The sequence below is a fragment of the Trematomus bernacchii genome, unplaced genomic scaffold (assembly GCF_902827165.1).
Source record: "Trematomus bernacchii unplaced genomic scaffold, fTreBer1.1, whole genome shotgun sequence".
Classification (NCBI taxonomy): Eukaryota; Metazoa; Chordata; class Actinopteri; order Perciformes; family Nototheniidae; genus Trematomus; species Trematomus bernacchii.
Genome location: NW_022987778.1, coordinates 3,468,132 through 3,489,092, shown reverse-complemented (window position 1 = coordinate 3,489,092; position 20,961 = coordinate 3,468,132). Strand labels below are relative to the sequence as shown.

The 20,961-nt window shown below is 41.1% G+C and overlaps 1 protein-coding gene across 1 annotated transcript; it reads left to right on the top strand.

The window, feature by feature from the left end:
* Nucleotides 1–2,436: 2,436 nt before the first annotated feature.
* On the top strand, nucleotides 2,437–18,328 carry oaz2a (ornithine decarboxylase antizyme 2a). Its single transcript, XM_034149213.1, is given in 6 exon segments — nucleotides 2,437–2,642; nucleotides 11,458–11,524; nucleotides 11,526–11,606; nucleotides 13,508–13,680; nucleotides 15,207–15,292; nucleotides 16,379–18,328. Coding segments are annotated over 6 exon segments (648 nt in total). The 5' UTR covers nucleotides 2,437–2,532; the 3' UTR covers nucleotides 16,510–18,328.
* The last annotated feature ends 2,633 nt before the right edge of the window (nucleotides 18,329–20,961 follow it).

Below are 20,961 nucleotides of genomic sequence, written 5' to 3'. Positions count from 1 at the left end.
CAGCATCGTGACGACAGGTTGAAACACGAGAGATGTTTTCCAGCCAGCTTCTCGTGGGCCACTCTGCGACGCTGGAGGTCATCAAGGGGAGCGAAGGGACAGTCTGTCCTGGAAACTCAGATGCTCAGTTTCCACCTGAAGTCCAGCTCAGATTGCTTTAAGTCTGCAGCTGTTGCCATACATCTGTAAAGTAAAACAGTAAAACATGTAACTATTTGTCTGTCTTGTGATGAATTCATGTGACCAGCTGACTTTATTTGATCAGGTGATAATAGGAGAGTAAGTGGTGTTTCTGTAATGTACCTCATTTATTTAATATACAACGAAATTTAAACTTTAGTTGATTTTGACTTATTTTACATTTAACCTTTAAGGATTTAACTACTTTTTGCTCTCAAAATCAGCACTCTCTTTTCATTGCCATTCCTAAAATTGTGTGGATGTCGTCGACGGTCAGTCAGTCAATAACTTCGATCCACACTGAAATATCAGAATGGATTACATTTGGTACAGACACCCATCAGTCTTAGAGGATATAAGGTCGATTTTGTGTGATTTAGTTAATCTGAAGATAAAACTATTTGTACTTTAAGCATTTAGATTTATTTGGATTTTTTAGGAGTATCAAAAACTGGAAAATCCTAAATAAATAATATGATTGATGTATATAAAATGATATACATATGAACTGCTCAATCTCGGTCACTTAGCTTTATTTTTATAGAAAATAAGTTTTACTTAGTGGAGGGGGAGAAAGAAGAAACATTTTTCAGATCTGAGTAAACAATCAAATAAAATCATGTGTGTTGTTCTGTGTCTGTTGTCATACTGCTTGGCCTAACAAATAGCACCGCTGTCTGGCAAAGAAAAGTCTTGATTGCCAATCTGTATTATAATCCGAGTCCTTTATTTTCCAACTGCAGAATCACATTTTTTTATTTTGGCCAAAACATTTTCAACACTCAAATGTCGGTAAGTGTGCTCTTGTGTCCTTTGAATCTGTTCTTAGTCAATGTCTCCTCGTTGGTGTGTTTAAGGAAGAAACTTCTTAAGATGGGTTATCACGTGAGGCTGAAATGTAGCTGGTTATTTTACTAAACCTACTTTACGTCACTCTTGGCAATACTGCTCTCATTTACTAACACAGACTTCCTCGTCAGGTTTCACTCACTGTTACCTCATGAAGAGGGAGCTGCTTCAGGGTGACTGTCGCTTGGCAATGACCCCACGTCCCCTGCTCACCCAGGCAAGATGTCCCGCCAACATCAGAGCTGTGATGTGCCCGGATCAAGTAGCTGCGCTGCTATCTTGTTACTAATCTGATAATCTGTTTGGCACAGGGGCCCTTTTCCATTCCAGCTTACATAACTGGGTCTGTGTTCAGGTTCTGGCTGAGAGTCTGGGCCAAAGGATGACCACTGTGAAGGAGAGTAGGACAGTTTTAATCGAAGCAAGGCATACCGTGGTCATTTCCAGGAAGCTTGTTCTCTCTCTCCTTACCTATCACCTTTATCCCTACCCGGGTTTTTCTTCAGAGGGGTCAGAGGTCAGTGCAGGTGGCCTTTTGAGCTCCAGAAATCCAGACTCCAGAGATTTCTTCAGACTCAACAATACTTCCAGATTATATTTCGCCTGTGTTTCCTTTCTCTTTCTGTGTTTATTTTATTGCAAAAGTTTCTCTCCTGAAGATCCTGCAGATCACTGATTTTAAGAGAAATAGCTTAGATCACTATTCAAATATTTTTGAAGGTCAATCCCAAAATCCTCATTGTTTATTTTACTAATGGCTGATTATATTAAGCATTTTAACTACATAGTAACTACACTTAATAAAGCAGGGGAGTGCAGTTAAAAAGAAGTATACATGGGCAGAAATTGCATATACTCAATAAATGCAAGTACCACATATACATTTAAGTGGAGTAATTGATTAAATATACTCCATTTAACGTGAGTTGTGTATTTCTGTAAGTTTGTTTGTAGATGTGACTTCAATTTCAATTTGTGTTGTGAAAATTAATTTAAAAAAGACACATTTTGACAGACTTGTAAACTAGTCTTGTTTGTTAACATAATACCTCAGGGTATTTTTTTGCCTTGTTTGTATAATTTATTTTCCAATGTATTTTATGTAGTCTTTTGACTGTGTACTTGTATTTTTCTGTCTTTATAAACATTTTAAATACTGTCTATGATTCACTTGGAAACAAATTGTATTATTATTATTATCATTATTATTATCATTATTATTATTATTATTATTATTATTATTATTATTATTATTATTATTATTATTATTATTATTATTATTATTATTATACGGTATCCATAAAATTAAACATGATTTTCATAACCGTTTTTGTCAGTTTGTTTACTTTCTGGGATTACCCATGATGCCTTGCTGTGGCTATAAATACCCCCTCCGTGCCGGAGGACCGCAGACTTGCTGCTGCAGCAGAGCGGTGTGTTAACTTGACCTTCATAACAGCGCTAGAAACATCCACTTTCTACAAGGCTTTACTTCATTTACGAATGGTGAACTATTCTGTCGAGTTTTTATCGAACAGTAATATTTTTAGTTGTCAAAAAGGACCGAAAGACCCGTGTTTCCTCGAAGCTATCATGCTGAACACAGAGGAAAGGTAGGAGGATGCTGATATTCTTCTAGAAACATCCAGGAGACGTTGGTTGTGTCAATTGTGCAATTTAGTCAAACTTAGTAGTTTGTTTAACTTGTTATGGAGTTCACAGACTTCCCTAAAGTAGTACTTGTTTATAAAAAACAAGTTTAACTTTTTTAGTTAGTTTTAGCTAACTCGTCAAAAGCAGGAAATAAATGCACATAAACAGTGCTGTAATGTAACTCAGAGGTGGGAGAAGTACTCAGATCTTGTACTTTAGTAAAAGTAGAAGTACCAGAGGGTTGGAATACTCTGTTACAAGTACAACTTGTACTTAAGTGTATTCATAAGGTTACTCAAGTACAAGTTTAAAAGTTTTGGCATCAAAATAGACTTAAAGTACCAAAAGTAAAAGTACTTATTATGCAGATTACCCATTTCAGAATAATATATATGATATGTTTGGATTATAATAAATATTGATGCATTAATGTGTTTATCAGAGATGGCAAAGGTAGAGCTAGTTTTAATGACTTTGTTTACTGTAAGGTAGCTTGTTAATGTACTCCATGTGTAACTAGTCTTATTTAAGTGTTGATTATATTTCACTTTCATAATCAAAATCTTCTAAGTAACTAAGTACAATTTCCCCCTCTGAATTGAAGTGGGGTAGAAGCACAAAGTAACAAGTCTCTCAAAATAGTACTTAGTTAAGTACAGTACTTGTGTACTTACACCACTGGTAAAAGTATAACAAGCAATACTGCAGTGAAAGAATGACTCTGTTAAATGGAAAAAAGTTTTGTAGTCAATTTAAAGTTGCAGCTGGTAAAGGTGGGACTCATTTCCCCGTAGAAATACTAAATAAAAGTACCCTCAAAATTGTGTTCAGTACTTCAGTACATGGACTTGGTTTCATTTCACCACTGCAGATAATGTGCAGTAAACAGACATGAACATGAGCCTCTCAATAATTCAGGAAGATGCACTAGAGCTATTTGGCAATGTTTGTTCTAATCATGTTAAACAAAGGAAGGATCTTAACATATGACTGTGCAAAGTGGAAGTGAAATATATCATTACTCATTTCTGAATTGGACGTCGGAGGCTACAGGGCTATTAAAGTTTTCTAGAATACTTTAAACCCCAGACAGGAAACCTATTTCAAATCTAATTCTCCACCACAGCTAGTTAAATCCAAAGTATTATAGGGGAACCTGCAAGCCGTTGACAAAAGACTGCAACCAACAGACACTTTAATTTATGATTCAGTTGTTGACTTTATTCATCCAATAGTTCGTTCTTTACTTTATCTGTAAAAGTAGTAGTTTTGGACTGTTAGTTGAAAAGAAAACAGACTTCTCAGTGTAATACCGTCAGTTACATTTTTGTTTGACATATATTGTATATACAAATGCATGGCTCGATTGTAGTGTGTTTTCTTTCTGTTTACAAAAACAGAGGCCTTGTGTTTGTCCTCTTTGAGTTTTATCATCTGCCATGCAGAGAGAGAGAGAGAGGTCCTTCGATGCCTCTCTGTGACTATATTAGCTCTCCCTCTGTTATGGCCATGTCAGCTAAAGGCATCAACTGGCCTACATATCTCTCTCTGTCTCTCTGTCTCTCTGTCTCTCTGTCTCTCTGTCTCTCTGTCTCTCTCTGTCTCTCTCTGTCTGTGGTAGTGTGTGGGTGTGTGGGGAGTGTGGGTGTGTGTGCTGGGGGTGTGGTGTGTGGGTGTTCGTGGGTGTGGAATGTGTGGTGTGTGTGTGTGTCGTGTGGGTGGTGTAGTGGTGTGTGGTGGTGTGTGTGTGTGTGTCGATGCTGTGTGATGGCTGTGTGTGTGTGTGTGGGTGTGTGTGTGTGTGTGTGTGTGGTGTGTGTGTGTGTGTGTGTGTGTGTAGGTGTGTTGTGTGTGTGTGTGTGTGTGTGTGTGTGTGTGTTGTGTGTGTGTGTGTGTGTGTGTGTGTGTGTATGTGTGTGTGTGTGTGTGTGTGTGTGTGTGTGTGTGTGTGTGTGTGTGTGTGTTGTGTGTGGTGTGGTGTGTGTGTGTGTTGTTGTGTGTGTGTTGTGTTGTGTGTGTGTGTGTGTGTGTGTGTGTGGAGACTGGCAGTTTCATTGGTTGCTGCAAGCTTTTTTTCCGAATTGAAAAACGAAACGGTTCCATCCGGTTTCAGTTGTGATCTTGAGATTGTAACCTCAGCGTTTATTTGGAAACTGCAGACAGGGCTGTGATGCAGGCCAGGCTGTGATACAGACCTTAGCCTGCATGTACAGTACCTGTCATGCGGCTTTCACACCTTTTCCCTTTCTAGCTCCTAGCTAGAACTTTTCTGGTTCAGCTCCGGTTTCCCCTTTTCAGCTCCCGCTCTGTTCACACCGCCCAGCTGCCGCTGCTGTGTCATGACGTCACCGTTTACATCGCTGATTTTCTCCCCAACGGAGCTCACAACAACAACAACGGGGGGGGGGGGGACTGCGTCGGGTCGATGATCGTGTTGCTTTTAATCATACGAAGCCAGATTAAATTAAATAACGACTTCTCCAACCTTATACTTTTCTCCAGAGTGCCGTGGTTCATTGTTTATTAATGTATTTTAGCGGCATTTACCGACCGCTACAGTGCTGGCTGCTCTTCCACGGGAGTTTATTCTCCCGTTAGCTCCGGGTTAGCTCACACGGCTCTAAAGTATTCACTGTCTGACTGTCACACAAGCAGCTGATACATATCCCCAGTTCCCCTTAAGTGAATGTGTGTCAGTCTGAATTGACGCTGTTTGGCATCACAACGCTGTTATGAAAGTTTCTCTGGTATAACATGGGTGATGTTAGCATAGCAACCAAAGCTAAACTGACTACTTGCTAAGCCGTTTTCTACAGGCTTTTACCGGCGTATTTTTCATTATGATTCTACTTGTGATAGTCGGACATGACAACCTGTGCAGCCCATGTATTGATTCCATCCGATAGCTGCTATAATAACAAACAAAACGTCTGCCTGCTCTCCACAATGATCAATAACAGGTCATAGTAAGGTACAAATAAACAGAATCACACGAAGCCTGGTTATTGTTGCCTGACTTTATAAAGTGTGGGTTTTTTATAAGTGTGTGGTTGCCTTCTAGTCACTTTGCTCAGCGCTACTGCTTGTAGGCAGGCATGACGAGACTCTTCAGTCGACCCATGTTCAGGGGAGGTGGGTTTAGTTTCCTGCACGCCTTGACGTAAGAGAGACGTAAGCGACGCCGCGTCATAGCTCCGAAGCTCTTGCCTCTAGACCGACAATTTTTTGGAGCTGGAAGTGAACCGCATTCCGGAGCTATGACGCGGCGCCGCTGCGGTGTGAACAGGAAAAACCGGCGCTTTTCCAGCTCCAGCTCCGAGCCGGAGCTGGAAAAGCGCCGGTGTGAACAAAGTGCAGATGGGCTTGAAGTGACCACATTCACGGGAGGAAATGTCTGCACAATGGCAAAATAACTTTAAGAGGCTCTTCACATGCACAAAACAAACATTTTTAGAGCTGCAAGTAATGATTATTTACCCTATCAATCAGCTATTTTTGATAGTCAAAACAGGTTGTCTTAATGGACTGATTATTTCAGCTCTAATCATTTTGTTAGATATTAATAAGGTGAGAAAGTTGGGAACATTTATTTTTTCTATGGTCAACTTTATCTTTTTACATCCCCCCTACTCTGATATTTTGTCAGACTGTTATCCTGCCATGATCATTTCATGGCTGTTTAACCCTACTAACATTTAATGTGGCACATCATTGCCCACACACACATGCCAGACACACCCTTTCTGCTGGTGGGTTGACGGCTTCATGTTTTTCCCTGTCAAGAAAAAGTTTTCGAAAACAGGCAACAAACAAGCAGACCGAAATGCTGCGGTGATAAGATTGTGATTTACAGGCTGGTTTGCTTATTCCCTCAGTTTGGTATCAAGCTGTTATTTTGTGTTGCCACATGCTTACCAAACTGTGCCTGTACTGACAAAGCCTGCGCTGGAATCAGAAACCACAAACAAAAACTCCTCCTGTGTATCGGGTCACGGTGTGCCAAATGTCTGTGTGAGGGATGTTTTTTAACTGCCATGTGCTCCATATAAGGGCTGCCTGTTTGGTAGGTTTCGGTTGATGTGGATTCGTTTTATTATTGATTACTACATAAAGAATATTTTTCTACTTTAGACTTGGTGATATCGATAAAATTAAGACAACATCTAGTCTGACCACAACATCGATATAATATTGATATGTTGCCCAGCCCTAATTCTAGTCTCCCAAAGTGGTAACCCTTCCTTCTCACATGTTAACTACTCGGTGATTGACATTGTATTTTGCACTTTCCAGTCAGCCATTCTCACTGTTGTCCTTTGGCTTCTACACTTTGCTTATTTGAATATGTTGCTCTTCACTGGTCTGGTTATTTAGACTGGTCTTGTTGTGTTTGTTGTTTTATGTGAGTCTAAACCAGCCTTGCACAGCCACAGTTTGTGTCAGTGCCTGATGTTTTGACAGGGATACGTCCATCCACAGTCGGAGCATTTGTTCCGTCCTGTTTCTGTCTCTACGTATTTCCGACGCGCTGCTCTGCCAAACTTCCAGGGATAGGAAGCGGTCTGAGGACTCTCCTGTTTACTTTCTTTCACCAGCAATGCGTTGTTAATGTTTATGTATCCGCCTTAACCATTTCTGGGGTTAACAGCCTTGTTTGTGTTGACATCTGAGTTTAAGTTGGGTCTTTTTCCATCACTTAGCTGGTCATTATACTGTAAGAAGTTGGTTTGGTGTGTCTCAGGATTCTTGGAGAACCTGCCAGAGCACTTCCTGTTTTAGTTGAGTTGTGTGTTTCTTGGCTAGCGGCTGAACTGGGCCCCGAAACAATTCACCTGAAACCAGCTCTCAAAACAACTCTGTTCAGGGAGCAGGCAGTGGAAGCATTAATCCTAAAAAATATGTTCCTGTTGCATGTCCTCACCCCTCGAGGCCTGGCAGAACTGGACAATGACGCACTTGGCATCTTTGAGTCTCTCTTCGACACACAGATGATTAAATCCTCACCAGCATATGAATACAGGCCAGGATTGTGTGTGTGTGTGTGTGTTTGCTGGGCCTTCAAAGAGTGCTGCACGCCTTTTCACCCATAGAGTTGACCTTCTTAAATGTAACCTAAATTCTGTTTTTAGGGTAACCTTGTGACCTTTTGGTGGGCTAGAGGGGCATCGGGGGGGTTGGGGGAGGAGAGCTGCTTAAAGTGTCTGAAATGTCAGAAGACCAAAGTGTCGTCTTTCAAAACAAGCTGGCATTTCCATCAAGGACGGGCTCTTCTGTCTGATCTGGAAGGGAAGATGGAAAGAGAGAAGCTGGTCTTGACATCTTGGCGAGCGTGCTAATCTCTCCCTCCATCTGTCCTACCTGCCATTGCAAAACACTGATCACTTTTGTTTCTGTGGAATAAATAAGGAAACTCCAGACTACCAGAATCGTTTCTACACTCAATTCTGGTAGATGTTTAAATGATTCATGCTCCTTACATTGCATGCATCTATTTCAGATTCAAGGTTTTTCTCGTGTGTTTAAAATAAGTCAGTAGAGGAATTTAAGTTATGCAAGTACATAATGTACTCAAGTACTGCACCTATAATGTTAAGGTACTTCAAGTATTTCCATTTATTTCTACGTGTAGTCCAACTATATGTTAGTGCTTAAAACTTTCAAACCTATGATGAGTTAATCAAATCGGATGCATTCCTATAGATTAAACCACCTAAAAGTGATTTAAAGCGGTTACAATGCTCCTTATAAATTCATGCATCTTTAATAATACAAGTCATTTTATTATGATATTGTCAGCAGCCATTCTGCTGCATAAATACTACTTTTACTTTTGATATTTAAGAAATATTTAACTGGTAAAACTTAAAATGTTTTAATACTTTTCAAAGCAGGATTTGTTTTGGCAATTGAGAATGTTTTCTATTATTGTTGCCACCAAAAATCATTCTCATTACCAAATAAAGCAACCACTTTTTGCAACCATTTTTGCATAATTATTATTTTTAATAAGTGAGTGGGGCTTGAAATACTTTACATTAAAGGGGACCTATCATGCAAAATGCACTTGTTGATGTCTTTTATACATAAAGATGTGTCCCCGGTGTGTCAGGGAACTCACGCAGCGTCAGAAAATAAAACCCTCTCTCTTTTCCTCCGTACCCAAATCTCTAAAAACGGGGCTACAACGGAGCTGATCCAGATTTGCGTCCGATATGACGTAATATCTGAAATGTAGGCTGTCTTAACACCCACGGCCCTATCAGAAACGTTGCTATCAGAAACAATGCCCGACTGTTTTGGACGTAATATGGTCGGTGTTTACATTAGCATCGCTAACACTCAGAGCTAACCTGTACTGCAGAGCATGTGTGTGAAGAAGCAGGAAATAAAAAGGAACTCACCTTGTGGTATAACCGGCAAGAGAGAAAGCTTTTGAGCTCCATACTGTTTCAGAAATAATCCATGATAATCCATGATATGGCGTTTCATCACGGCAGTATTTAGTTTAGACGGTAGCTATTTTTTTTTAAAAAGCTTTATACCCCAAATCAGCACTTTTGAAACAGGAAGTGAAATGGAGGGATATGAGGCATGGCTAGAATGGGTGATCTGTTTGGTATTTTGAGCAAAACACTTCATAGACATGTTTTTTATATATTTGTATATATCTGAGACCTATGCTATTGCCTAAAAATAGCATGATAGGTGACCTTTAAGCATTTCCAATATGTTACAAAGTTTCATTTTTTCCAAACAACAAAACTAATAAATAATACAAATACGTTATTCTTTACATTAAAATAAAAGGCATAATACATAAATTAAATTAAATAAAACAAGCAATTGATAAATAAAACGGATGTCCTCACATAATATTGCATCCCCACTCATTACCTCAAAAAAACAAACAAGTAAATCATTCCATAAAACTTTCAAAACTTGAAAATGTGTCGAGGTGTTTCTGAACTGAACTGTTCAGGTCCTTTGAAAGTCAACATCGTTGTTTTCAAAGTCAACACCAAGAAATGATGAAACAGGGAAAAGGTGTGCACCGTTTCTCCTGCAGAGTGAGCAGGGTGACTTAATGACCTTTTGTTTTCCATTGCTCCACCCTGTTGGCTCGTAGCTATGCAGATCAGGTTGTCCGGGTTACCTGTCCGCTCTGCAGGGAAACTGGCTGCACAGCTCTTTCCTTTTCACAAAAACAAAGTCGCATGCATCTAATGTTTTTACTGTGTCTCGGATCATATCTGTATATTTACTCAAAAACAAGTCGGTGCGGCTCGTGAACTTCAAACAGAAGATTGTACATCATCATTGTTAGCTTTAGGTGCGAGAATCTCTCAGGGTCAACTAAGGCATTCTGGGAAAGCTATTTATTATCTGAAAGGCCAACATTTGACAAACTAAGTGAGAATCAACAGCCCTTATGTCCAGGTCGCGTCGGCCTTCAGCCATGATGTCTGGTTTGAGTAGCACGACTGTAACTCAAAACACCAGAGAAGAGTGTTCCCAAAAGCCTCTCCAGCTATTTGCAGAGGTGTTTACAGGTCATGTGCTTGTTGTGATGCATGCCTTACAGGTCACACACACAAGGCATCAGGAACTCTTTGAATGCAGTCAATAAATCATGGGCTTTAATTCTGTCTTTCATAGGCTCTTAAACAGTCAGCCCAGTGATGGAGTCAATAGACTGAAACTTGTCGGGGTCCGCCCACATCACATGCTAGTTCTTGCCTCGTGTTTTATGATTTCTTGGAATTGTGGTCACAGGGTTGGAGTAAAATGCCAAAATCTATATATAACTAAACCAACCTGACTGGACTACTTGGAGCACCGTGTCTCATGTTTAAGGCCAAAGAGTTAGAGTTCCTTCTGATTAGAGACTTGTCTGGTCTCTGTCTGACGCCATATTGATTCTAGGACTAAAGTCACACTAGAGGAATTTATTATGTCAAAGCCAGGATCCTTCGAATTTTGAATAGATAATTGTTGGATTCTTAGGAAACAAAGCAGTATAAACATGTCAAATCCTTCTGGCTGTCCCTGACACGTCATTGGTGGAGCATGTTGCCACAGGTGCTTTGTGTTGGCTAATTACAGGGAAGTGCTTAATGAAGAGGGGCTGAGTGTGAGTGAAGCAACACACTCAGAGCCTATCATCAGTATCTGAGGGAGAGTATTACAGCGTCAGACGCCCTGTGGAGTTTGTGTTTGAGTTTCATTTCAAAATAACTTCTTTGCCACTCACGATTATTTTCGTTGCAGATTATTTGACAGATTGAGTGTTTGGTTAACACAACACCATCCATAAAGTTTAGCACCTTGTCTGGCCTGTTTCTGCCTCTTAGTATAGTTGTAACGATGCCATCAGATAAGTGTGTTGTAGTATATATTGTCGCGCACATATACTATCAAGATGTTACTGATGTGGCGCGGAGTGATACTGAGTAGTAGGTGTATGTAAGCCTGCATCTAGAAGTATGTATGTACCATGGCTGAAGAGCTGTTAGGTAAATAAAGTTGTCTCATAGAAAGGTCTACGGATACCTTATTACACTCCATGACATGCGGTCAATTATACAGCATAAAGGACTATTACATGTGTGTTCAGATGAAGTTAGTTACACACATATACAAACAATACTTCATCTTGCCAGTGTTGTGTTTTTGCTATTAGGGGATAGGGATGCTGCAGATAGTCGAAAACATTTTATGTGTGCAGATTGAAAGATATTTTGAGGAAATCCTGACCAATTCCTCTTCTCTCCACAGTTCCTGGTTATCGGGGTCTCGGCTTTCCAGCTCAATCCCTCAGTCTCCGGGGCCTCAGTGGTGCTCCTGATGCCCCTCACCCACAATTAAAGATCCCGGGTGGGCGAGGGACTGCGAGGGATCACTCCGTCGGCGTGCAGCTCCACAAGGTGACAGTGCTCAAATTCACACAAACTACACAGAGAGCTGGTGTGTGTGTGTGTGTGTGTGTGTGTGTGTGTGTGTGTGTGTGTGTGTGTGTGTGTGTGTGGTGTGTGTGTGTGTGTGTGTGTGTGTGTGTGTGTGGTGTGTGTGTGTGTGTGTGTGTGTGTGTGTGTGGTGTGTGTGTGTGTGTGTGGTGTGTGTGTGTGTGGTGTGTGTGTGTGTGTGTGTGTGTGTGTGTGTGTGTGTGTGTGTGTGTGTGTTGTGTGTGTGTGTGTGTGTGTGTGTGTGTGTGTGTGTGTGTGTGTGTGTGTGTGGTGTGTGTGTGTGTGTGTGTGTGTGTGTGTGTGTGTGTGTGTGTGTGTGTGTGTGTGTGTGTGTGTGTGTGTGTGTGTGTGTGTGTGTGTGTGTGTGTGTGTGTGTGTGTGTGTGTGTGTGTGTGTGTGTGTGTGTGTGTGTGTGTGTGTGTGTCACCCAGAACTCGTGCAACCTGTCTCATGCCGTAATAACCAAATCATACGCCAAACCAAATCTCTTCAGACTTGTATCTTTGGCAGTTCATAAAACCAGAAGTGGTTTCAACCGCATCAGTTACACATGAAGACTCGCTGGCTGCTCGCACGATACCCACACAACCACTTCCTGTTTGACTCTTTAGAGACGCACTCAAAGGCAGAAAGCTGTCTTTCAAACTTTCATTTTGAAAGTTTAAAGGGCCCAGTGATGCAGTTAGTTAGTCACTGTGTCGAATAAAAACACTGCACCAAAGACATGCTATCACTCCCAAGTATGGAGTACAACACAAACAAAACAATAACATACACCGTATATCAGGGGCGGACTGGGAAATCAGCCCGGGACTCTCGACCGGCCCACTTCGGTATCGCAAGTAAATACCGCTAGTAAATTGTCAACGGGGGGGGTGGGGTGCTAGTGACTTATCCGACCGGCCCACATCGTCCGACCGGCCCACTTCAGTACCGGCCCATCGGGATTCGTCCCGATGGCCAGTCCGCCACTGCCGTATATAACGTATTGACCCGAATATAAGTCACAACAACAGATCGCTCCAAACGACTGTTCCCCCAAGCGAGACACCGTCTTAAAGTACGGTAACGGTACACAGCAACAGGTGCCTGGAGAGATAGAGATGGAGAGAAACAGCGACCAACTCGAACAAAGTGGCTCAAAAGTAGGGCAAGTTAATAAACAAAGAAGTTACGATGCCAATTTTAAGATAATGGTGATCAATGAAGCAGAGTCATCAAACAACTGTCGCGCAGCAAAGAAATATGATGTTACTGAGTGTAACGTTAGAAAATGGCGAGCCTTCAAAATGTAAACAGTCAGAGAAAAGGTATTTTTCGAAAAAATTGGGTTGTCTTATGTTCGGGTCAATACGGTAATTGTATCTTTATCAACAGAATAGTGGCAATGCCTCCTCTATCCCTCATTCACATATTTACTGCAGACAGTCAGTATCTCCAGCTCAGATTAGCCTGCTCTGTTTGTCCAATCAGATTGCAGCTAATTTATAATTGATACCCTTTTTGACAAGTATTGATCATTGTTATTGAGTGAAAGAAAAACATAAAATATTTCCCTTGGTTATCCGACCGGGGATAAATGATCACTACTAAAATGCAGCAGTTTTTAATTCACAATTAATTTATAAATGATTATGTTTTCTGATGTAGAAGGCGAAAACAAGTCTGTCTTTTGAGTTGAGAGTTAAGAAAATGCTGAAAATGAATTACATTTAGTTAAGCCTGTTATGTGACTGCAGCTCAAACTTAAGTGGCTCTATTTTAAGTTAAAACAAAAGGGTATTTGCATTAAAGCCAAAAAATAAAGTCGAATGTATTAATGAAATGTGTCTTTCTTCTGTGTTGTATCTCTATTGATCCAGGATGAGAAGTTGACAGTAACACAGGCCACTGCAGCGAGTGGGACCCCCTCTTTTCTACGCTTCCAGTACCAGCTGAATGAGCGCCGCTCGGCCTCCTGGGATACGTTTCTATCGAGAGACAGCCTCTTCCTGGAGGTCCCTGCCGGGGCGCTGGTGGACGGCAGCAAAGAGGGGTGAGGATTCCTTAAGACCCCTAACTTATAACTCCCCCTGATGGGTTTTTATGATATTAAATGCTAGAGGACTGCAATTATTGATATCTGAGGAGGTACCTTTTTTTTTTTTTTTAATGATCACTTCCCCCTCTTTACGTTTGAAACATGTTATTAAAGTTGTCAAATTCTCAAAAAGCGTTCCAGCCCTCAGGGGAGATTTTAGAATATTGTTTTCCCTCTAAAGCAGGGGTGTCAAACTCAATTTCATCACGGGCCACATCAGCATTATGGTTGCACTCAAAGGGCCGGTTGTAACTTTAAGACTATATCATTAATTAATATAACTTCATAATTAACTACGTCTGAAAGCAGAAGTCTAGAGCAAATAATTGCAAGTCTCTTCAGTAAGAATGTCACAATATGATTTTAAAAGAAAAGCCACATTCTGGAAAAACATTGATTGTGACATTTTGAAAAAGAGAAGTGACATTTTGAAAAAAAAATCTATATAAGAGAAAAAGGCTAATTCTAAGAAAAAAGGCATATTTGGACAAAAAAAGTCAAATTTGAGATGCATTGTGGGACATGTCGTTTATGGGCAACGTGCTTCTGTAAAGTAGCATGTAACCGTATAATAAACATATTATATTCTTTGCAAGCTCTTGTGGGGCCACATAAAATGAAGTCGCGGGCCGGATTTGGCCCCCGGGCCTTGAGTTTGACACCCCTGCTCTAAAGGAATTAAATGATATCATTAAGTGTAAGATATCCGAATCAGAAAACCTTTATTAGTCCCACAGAGGGGACATTTACGTTGTTACAGCAGAAAAGAGCTTAAAGTTACCTAAGCATGCATACACAAGTATTAAAGATACAAAAAGTTACACAATTTACAAAATACACATCCTGTAACAGTTCTGAGGATTTAGCATCCAGGTGTATATACTGCACAGTTATTAACGGCATATATATATATATAGCACATATTGCACATAGTTGGTTGGTATTTAACAACAAGGGGTGCTATAGTCCGAAGTGTGTTTAAATATAAATAGCCCTCTCATGTCCAGAGCAATGTCTGCACACCGTACGGTTTTAACATCGTACGCCAGGATCGTGTTTTGAGACCATCGGTGCGTCTCAGATGAAATGAATGCTAATACGTTTGGTTTCCATGGCCTGGCTTTGTGCTGCTGTAATCGATGCCAGAGCAGAGTAATCGATGCCAGAGCAGAGTAATCGATGCCAGAGCAGAGTAACCTTCCCGCTGCGGGCACACAGCTCTGCAGCTGCCACTGCAGCACTTATGTAAAGTTGCAGCACTTATGTAAAGAGGGGAAAACCAAACACTGTGTGTATTCACCTCTCTCCTTGTTTACAAACTGGTTCTCTCTCTCTCTGTCCCGCTCTCCCTTCAATTCAATATGCGTGTTTGGTATGAATGTCACAATGACAAAATTGTTAAATCATAAAGAGGTCATAAAGATAACGGTTGATTTCATCAAATGAAGAGAATAATCTCGTTCTCTCTGTGTCTTCCTCAGGCTAACTGCTCTGCTTGAGTTTGTGGAGGAGAAGCTGAAAGTTAACTACGTGTTCCTGTGGTTCCATAAAAAGAGAGAGGATCGATGTAAGAGCTTTTCCTCTTTTTATAAACTGTTTTTTCTTTAGAGGCAGGGATTGCTTTTCAAAACCCTTTTTTAATTGAGTTTAAAAAACATCATTAATATAGATTTTTACTAAATGGATTTCCAGTTACGAGGCAAAACGTTGCTGTTGACTAGGCAGCTTTTAGGAAGTGCAGAAAAAACGGACAATTCTGAAGCAGAAAAAAATACAAATCCACATCTTTTGAAAGCCTCATCACTCAACATGTTATATCTTGTTTATTTCATCTGTGCACCTATGATGGGGTGGACAAGCTGTTCATCACATTTGTAATTTTATGATGTGATACGATAAAAATAATAATTTATTGTTAGACCAAGTCTGAAATGTTTCTTGCATCACAGCAGCTTAAGACACGATGAAAGGAAACAGATATTTTAGCATAACATTACAATCCTAGTACCAGGAGTGTAGTACTAGGAGCAGTGGGCAGCTATTGTACAGTGCCCGGGGGGCAATGGGAGTGGGGGGGGGAAGGGGGGTGTCCGGTGCCTTGCTCAAGGGCACCACAGCAGGGCAGGAGGTGAACTGGGACCTCTCCAAGTAGCAGTCCACACTCCATATTTAGGTCTGGTCGGGGACTTGAACCGGCGACCCTACGGCTCACAGTCCAAGCCCCGACTGACTGAAACACTGCCGGACAATATGTCCTCAGACATGGTTAAAGATGGCAAAGACAATCCATAGAAGCAAAAGCATTGTCTTGCATAAGGACATACACACGGGACAATATTTGGACAAACAAGACAACCGGACATTCCTGTCTTAAATACCCATAACTAGTTAACCTGCAGTGTACCTATAGAAGGTATAAATATGTGCGATGAGAATATGTTTAGGTGTCATACAGAATACATGTTCTTAGTGTCATATTTCAAAAGAGTCTAAAGGCATGAGTTAATTGCAGCTCTGAGGTTTTCTATCCTCAGGTGCAGGCTACGATGTTGAGATTAGATTCTTCAGTATTGTTGAGAAGAGTGTCATCATCCAGGTATCTGCAGCTAAACGTCTGCCTCTCTTCCTGTCCCCCCCCCCTCCTCTCCCTCAGCGACCATCTTCAGGACGTTCAACTTCATGGGCTTTGAGATGGTGAAGCCGGGACACCCCATGGTACCGGCCCGGCCCGATCTCGCCTTCATGGTTTACTCTCTGGACAACAGCAGCTCAGACGAGGAGTGACTGTCGCCGTGACAACTCCCTCTCCCACCCTGTACCCCCCCCACCCCCCCCCCCCCCCCCCCCCCCCCAGAAACACACCTTCTGCCTCTTTTCTCCTTTCAATCTGACACAAACCTCCCAAAGAATCACTTGGACGAGGGTGTTACCTTTTTTTTTTTTTGTATAGACTTGTGATTTAAGGGGGATTGGGATTTTCTATGTGACGCAGACTCCTCCCCCTCCTCCTCCTCATCCTCCCCCTCCTCCTCCCTCCCAGAGGAGATCTGCTGATTGGATTCACAGGGAGCGACAGATTGAACTATTTTGGGATTTGGGCTATTTCTTTATTTTTCCCGCCGTGTGGCTCCTCTCTTGGCCACGTTATATATTTTCGCGCTGCCATCAAGAAAACAGTTTGGTATTCAGGAGAAGGCGGTGTTTTACATTAAAATTCAGCATATCTCTCCTGACGGCTTCCGTTTTGATGAGAAAAGAGACTTTGTGTGCGCTATATCATGCAAGCTGTGTTTGGTAGGGATACAAAGAGGGAATGATGTGTATGGTATGTTCAATAAAATGTTGTTTCACTTTATAAAAAAGATGGGTGATAGCCTGATTTGATGCATTTGACATTATAGCCCATGTAAGCATTATTCTACTCTTCCTCCTGACTCATCATCATTCCAGCACTTTTCAAGCTCTGTAGCCACAAACGTGGAGAAACCCTGTTATTCTAAAGGTGTAAAAAGCAGCCTGTTAGTTGAGATGTCACACCAGGCTGGCTGTCAGCTCGTGGAGGTCAACCACCTTCCTCCTCTTCCTCCAGAGCGGCCTCACTGTGGTTTCTCCTTCACACGTCACACACAGAAACCACTGCTTCGAGTTATTATGTTTTTCTTCAAAGACTGTCATCTTAATAATTGTTGGTGTAAGAGGGTCCGGTTTAAAGAGAAGCTCCACTTTGCATTTAAATGTACACATAATGTTTTAATCCTGTGCAGCCCCAGCTTGTTGCCTCGTGTGTTTTCATTACGTCACATTCAGAGTTAAGCATCGGCTGTATGAATCTGGATGGGAAAAAATCACGTTAAGAAAGGTTTTTCAAGCTGCGACTTAATTTCTTATCGATGTAGTGAAAGCAGGAATTACATACAAGTTCTTTATGTTCTGTACAACACACAAAACATGTTATTTTATGTAGAAATATCAATTTAGGATCCATGAAGACACACGGGGGCTTCCTTCAGAGAGTAGAGTCAAACCAGTCGGACGCTCGATTGAAACAAGTGCAATGTTCATATTTTATACTTCAGAGTCTTATTGAGGAATGTGTCTATTTTCCATATTTCATCCCATGCTGATTCAGACCCGCGCTATAATGTGAGGAAAGGAGCTCATTGTAGAGGTACAACAGAAGCAGGTGAATACCATATATGCAATAAGAGTACAAATAAAAAACGCCAAAGAATCCACCCCGTCTGTAAAAAGCTGGTTCAATAGTCAGCTGATGTAAGCCTATGGTATGTAAAGCAATATTAACGTACATTCCCCATGCCTCAGAGTAGTCTCTTCCATATTGGTGTTAGGATGGGGGTTATTCTTCTGCATGTCTTCAGTTCATACGAGTCTTCATCGCTACTGATTGAGCCCCTGACTATAAGCTGTTAGGAAATGTCAATAAATGAATTTTCTCAGAGGTATATTTTTATGTATGTATATTTTACTGTGATAGATTAGGGATTTGTTTTGTGTCCTCAGTGACCATTTAATGACAATCCACTCTTGTATACTCTGGATTTCTTTGTCTTGGGGGGAAAAACAATAAAAATGGTTATCTTAATGATTGCTTTTGGTTTGTTTTTTGATTCTCCTGTGATCATTTGTTGTTATGAACAGAAGCTGAGTCAGGCGCTAATCTCCAGCTAGCTCGACTCTCCGCTGGCTTCTCGCCAAGCGCTGCAACAAAGTCATTTGAATTTAGATCTATTTCTAGGGTGGAGTCAGCTGTTCTATATCGGCGTCTCTAACACGGCAACAACCTGCTTTTAAACCTTTATTTTCTGCTCCTGAAGGAGAAAATACATCCTGTCCCTGTGTGTGGGCTTTCACATGCTGAGGCCTGAGGCGTAAAACACAACACAAGGAACACAAAGCTAAATTGAAAAAATGTCCCGGGGCAAATACATTTCTTTAACAAGCAAGGATGCACAATATTAAAAAACAATATATGGAAGGTGCCCTATTGAGTTTTTTTTGTAAACAAACAAAAGTTGTTTACCTTCACTTAATAGCAATTACCTTAACAAACATGTTTCCTCAAACATTTGAACATCACCTTAACTTCTTCCTCTTCACTGAATGTTCTTGCACAATACAAACACACCGGGCCAAACATTGCGCCATCGAAAAATCTTTGTTTACTATTGTGCTTTGTTATTTGTTAAGCGCTATCTTTCTAAAAAATATACTATACATTTCTGTTACACTTTAAATATTTGTATTATTTTATTTTCATGCAGTATTGTGCCTACATTTTATTTCCTGGTTATATGACTATTACATGCACAAAACACGGAGGTAATGCCTTGTAAGTGAATACTCCATTTAGCAATAGACTTACATACAAATCTGATGTGTTTATTCTCAAAATATTTTCCGATTATTGACAGAGGCAGGTATCATTTTGGGGTCGAAACAACACCTGAAAAGACACAAATTAGGCTCAACACATCCAGACTGTCTAGGAAATGCCCTGTTAGTGTGAATAATTGAACACTCGGGATGCTCAAATGAAATGGCACCTCTGAAATGTGTCTCTAGGCCTCTCTGTAGAATGAATGAATCCTTCTGTATCTGCTGTATCCCCATCAGCATGACGGTGCGTTTAAAATCTGAAGTGAGGCATTCGAGCTGAGTCAGTAATCCCCCGGACTAAAATCAGAGCGGCAGATAGTCCCCTGCTGGCCTTAATCTTACTCTGCCTTTATATAAACTCACCTCGAGTGAGGCAGATGAGTGGTTACCACATTAGCTCCACTCACTGCGCACATTTCTCAGAAATATGTAAGTCTAAAGCAGTCAGTAGGGCCTACTGATCCGCTCATGAGACACTGCAGCAGACCTCACTGAAGAGCAGATCAAATGCAATGTACGTTTTCTAGTAATGCTGACAAAGATATTTCACCACAAGGTCCATTTGGAAACTGTTGGTTCTGGAGGTTTGGTATCACATGATCTATATCAGCAGATGAGGTTCTCCCTCTCCTCTAGTGAGTTATATAGGTTTCTGTGCAAGTAAATGGTCGGCAAAGGCTAAAATCCCTGTGTTCCCTCCAGAGGGAGTTTCTCTCCCCCCCTGCCTGAAACGCCTCCATTGGACGCCTTTGTTTACTTCCATAACATAGCGACATCACTGTGCAACACTGTATTGGCTAGCGTTTCAACCAGGTTTCAACGGTTTCAACACATTGTACGTTAAGGGGCGGGACATCTCTAAGCGGTTGACCAATCACAACAGAGCCAGCCAGCTAACCAATCAGAGCAGACTGGGCTCTGGTTTCAGACAGAGGGTGAAAAGAGGTGCTGCAGCACAGGCAGTATGAGAACAATAAAGAGCTTTGTGAACATTAGAGCATGGAGACATGTCACAGTAGAGGCACAATATACAAATATGAAACCTGTTAAATTAGCATAATAGGACCCCTTTAAATTGCATTCTTGAAGTCAGAAACAGTTTATCACAAAACAATCTCATATTAGTTAGTAACCATTAGGAGCTTTTTATTATCTCACATTATGTAACATGTTTTTTAGGTTGCAACCTTGTGCAAAGGGAAACAACTCAAATGTCACAACAGTGGAGTATTCAGATCCTTCTTTTACGATTACAATTAAGCTCAGCTGTCTCCAATTACCCTTGAGATGTTTTTACACGTCGTTGGAGCCACCTGTGCTAAATTCAACTGATTAGATCCAATTCAGAAAGGCAAACACCTGCAGAGCTCAGAGAAAGGATGGTGTCGAGGAACAGATGGAGAGCTATACACAATTAAATCTGCTTCATTGAAGGTTCTCAAGAGCACTTAAGCCTCCCTAATTCTTCATTGGAGGACGTTTGTAAATCATCCTTCCTGGAGCAGGCCACCTGGTCAAACAGAACCTGATGATCATAATGGATGAGCTCCAGAGTGTGAAGACTGAAGAAACTTCCAAAAAGATACCTATGGGTGCAATATGCCAAGAAGTGTCGGCTAGAAGGAAGCTCGGTCTGACGAAAACTGAGTTCACTTTTTGACCTCAATGGGGGGGAAGAGTGTGTGGGAGAGAAACTTCTTCTGGAGGTAACTTTGGGAAATAAGCCTTTGCAGACCATTTACATGCACACAAACAAATAACAACCTACAAGAAGAAAGAAAGGCCTCTAACCCTCTGGAGTCTAAGGGTATTTTCTCGATTTTTAGACGTTTCCTTAAA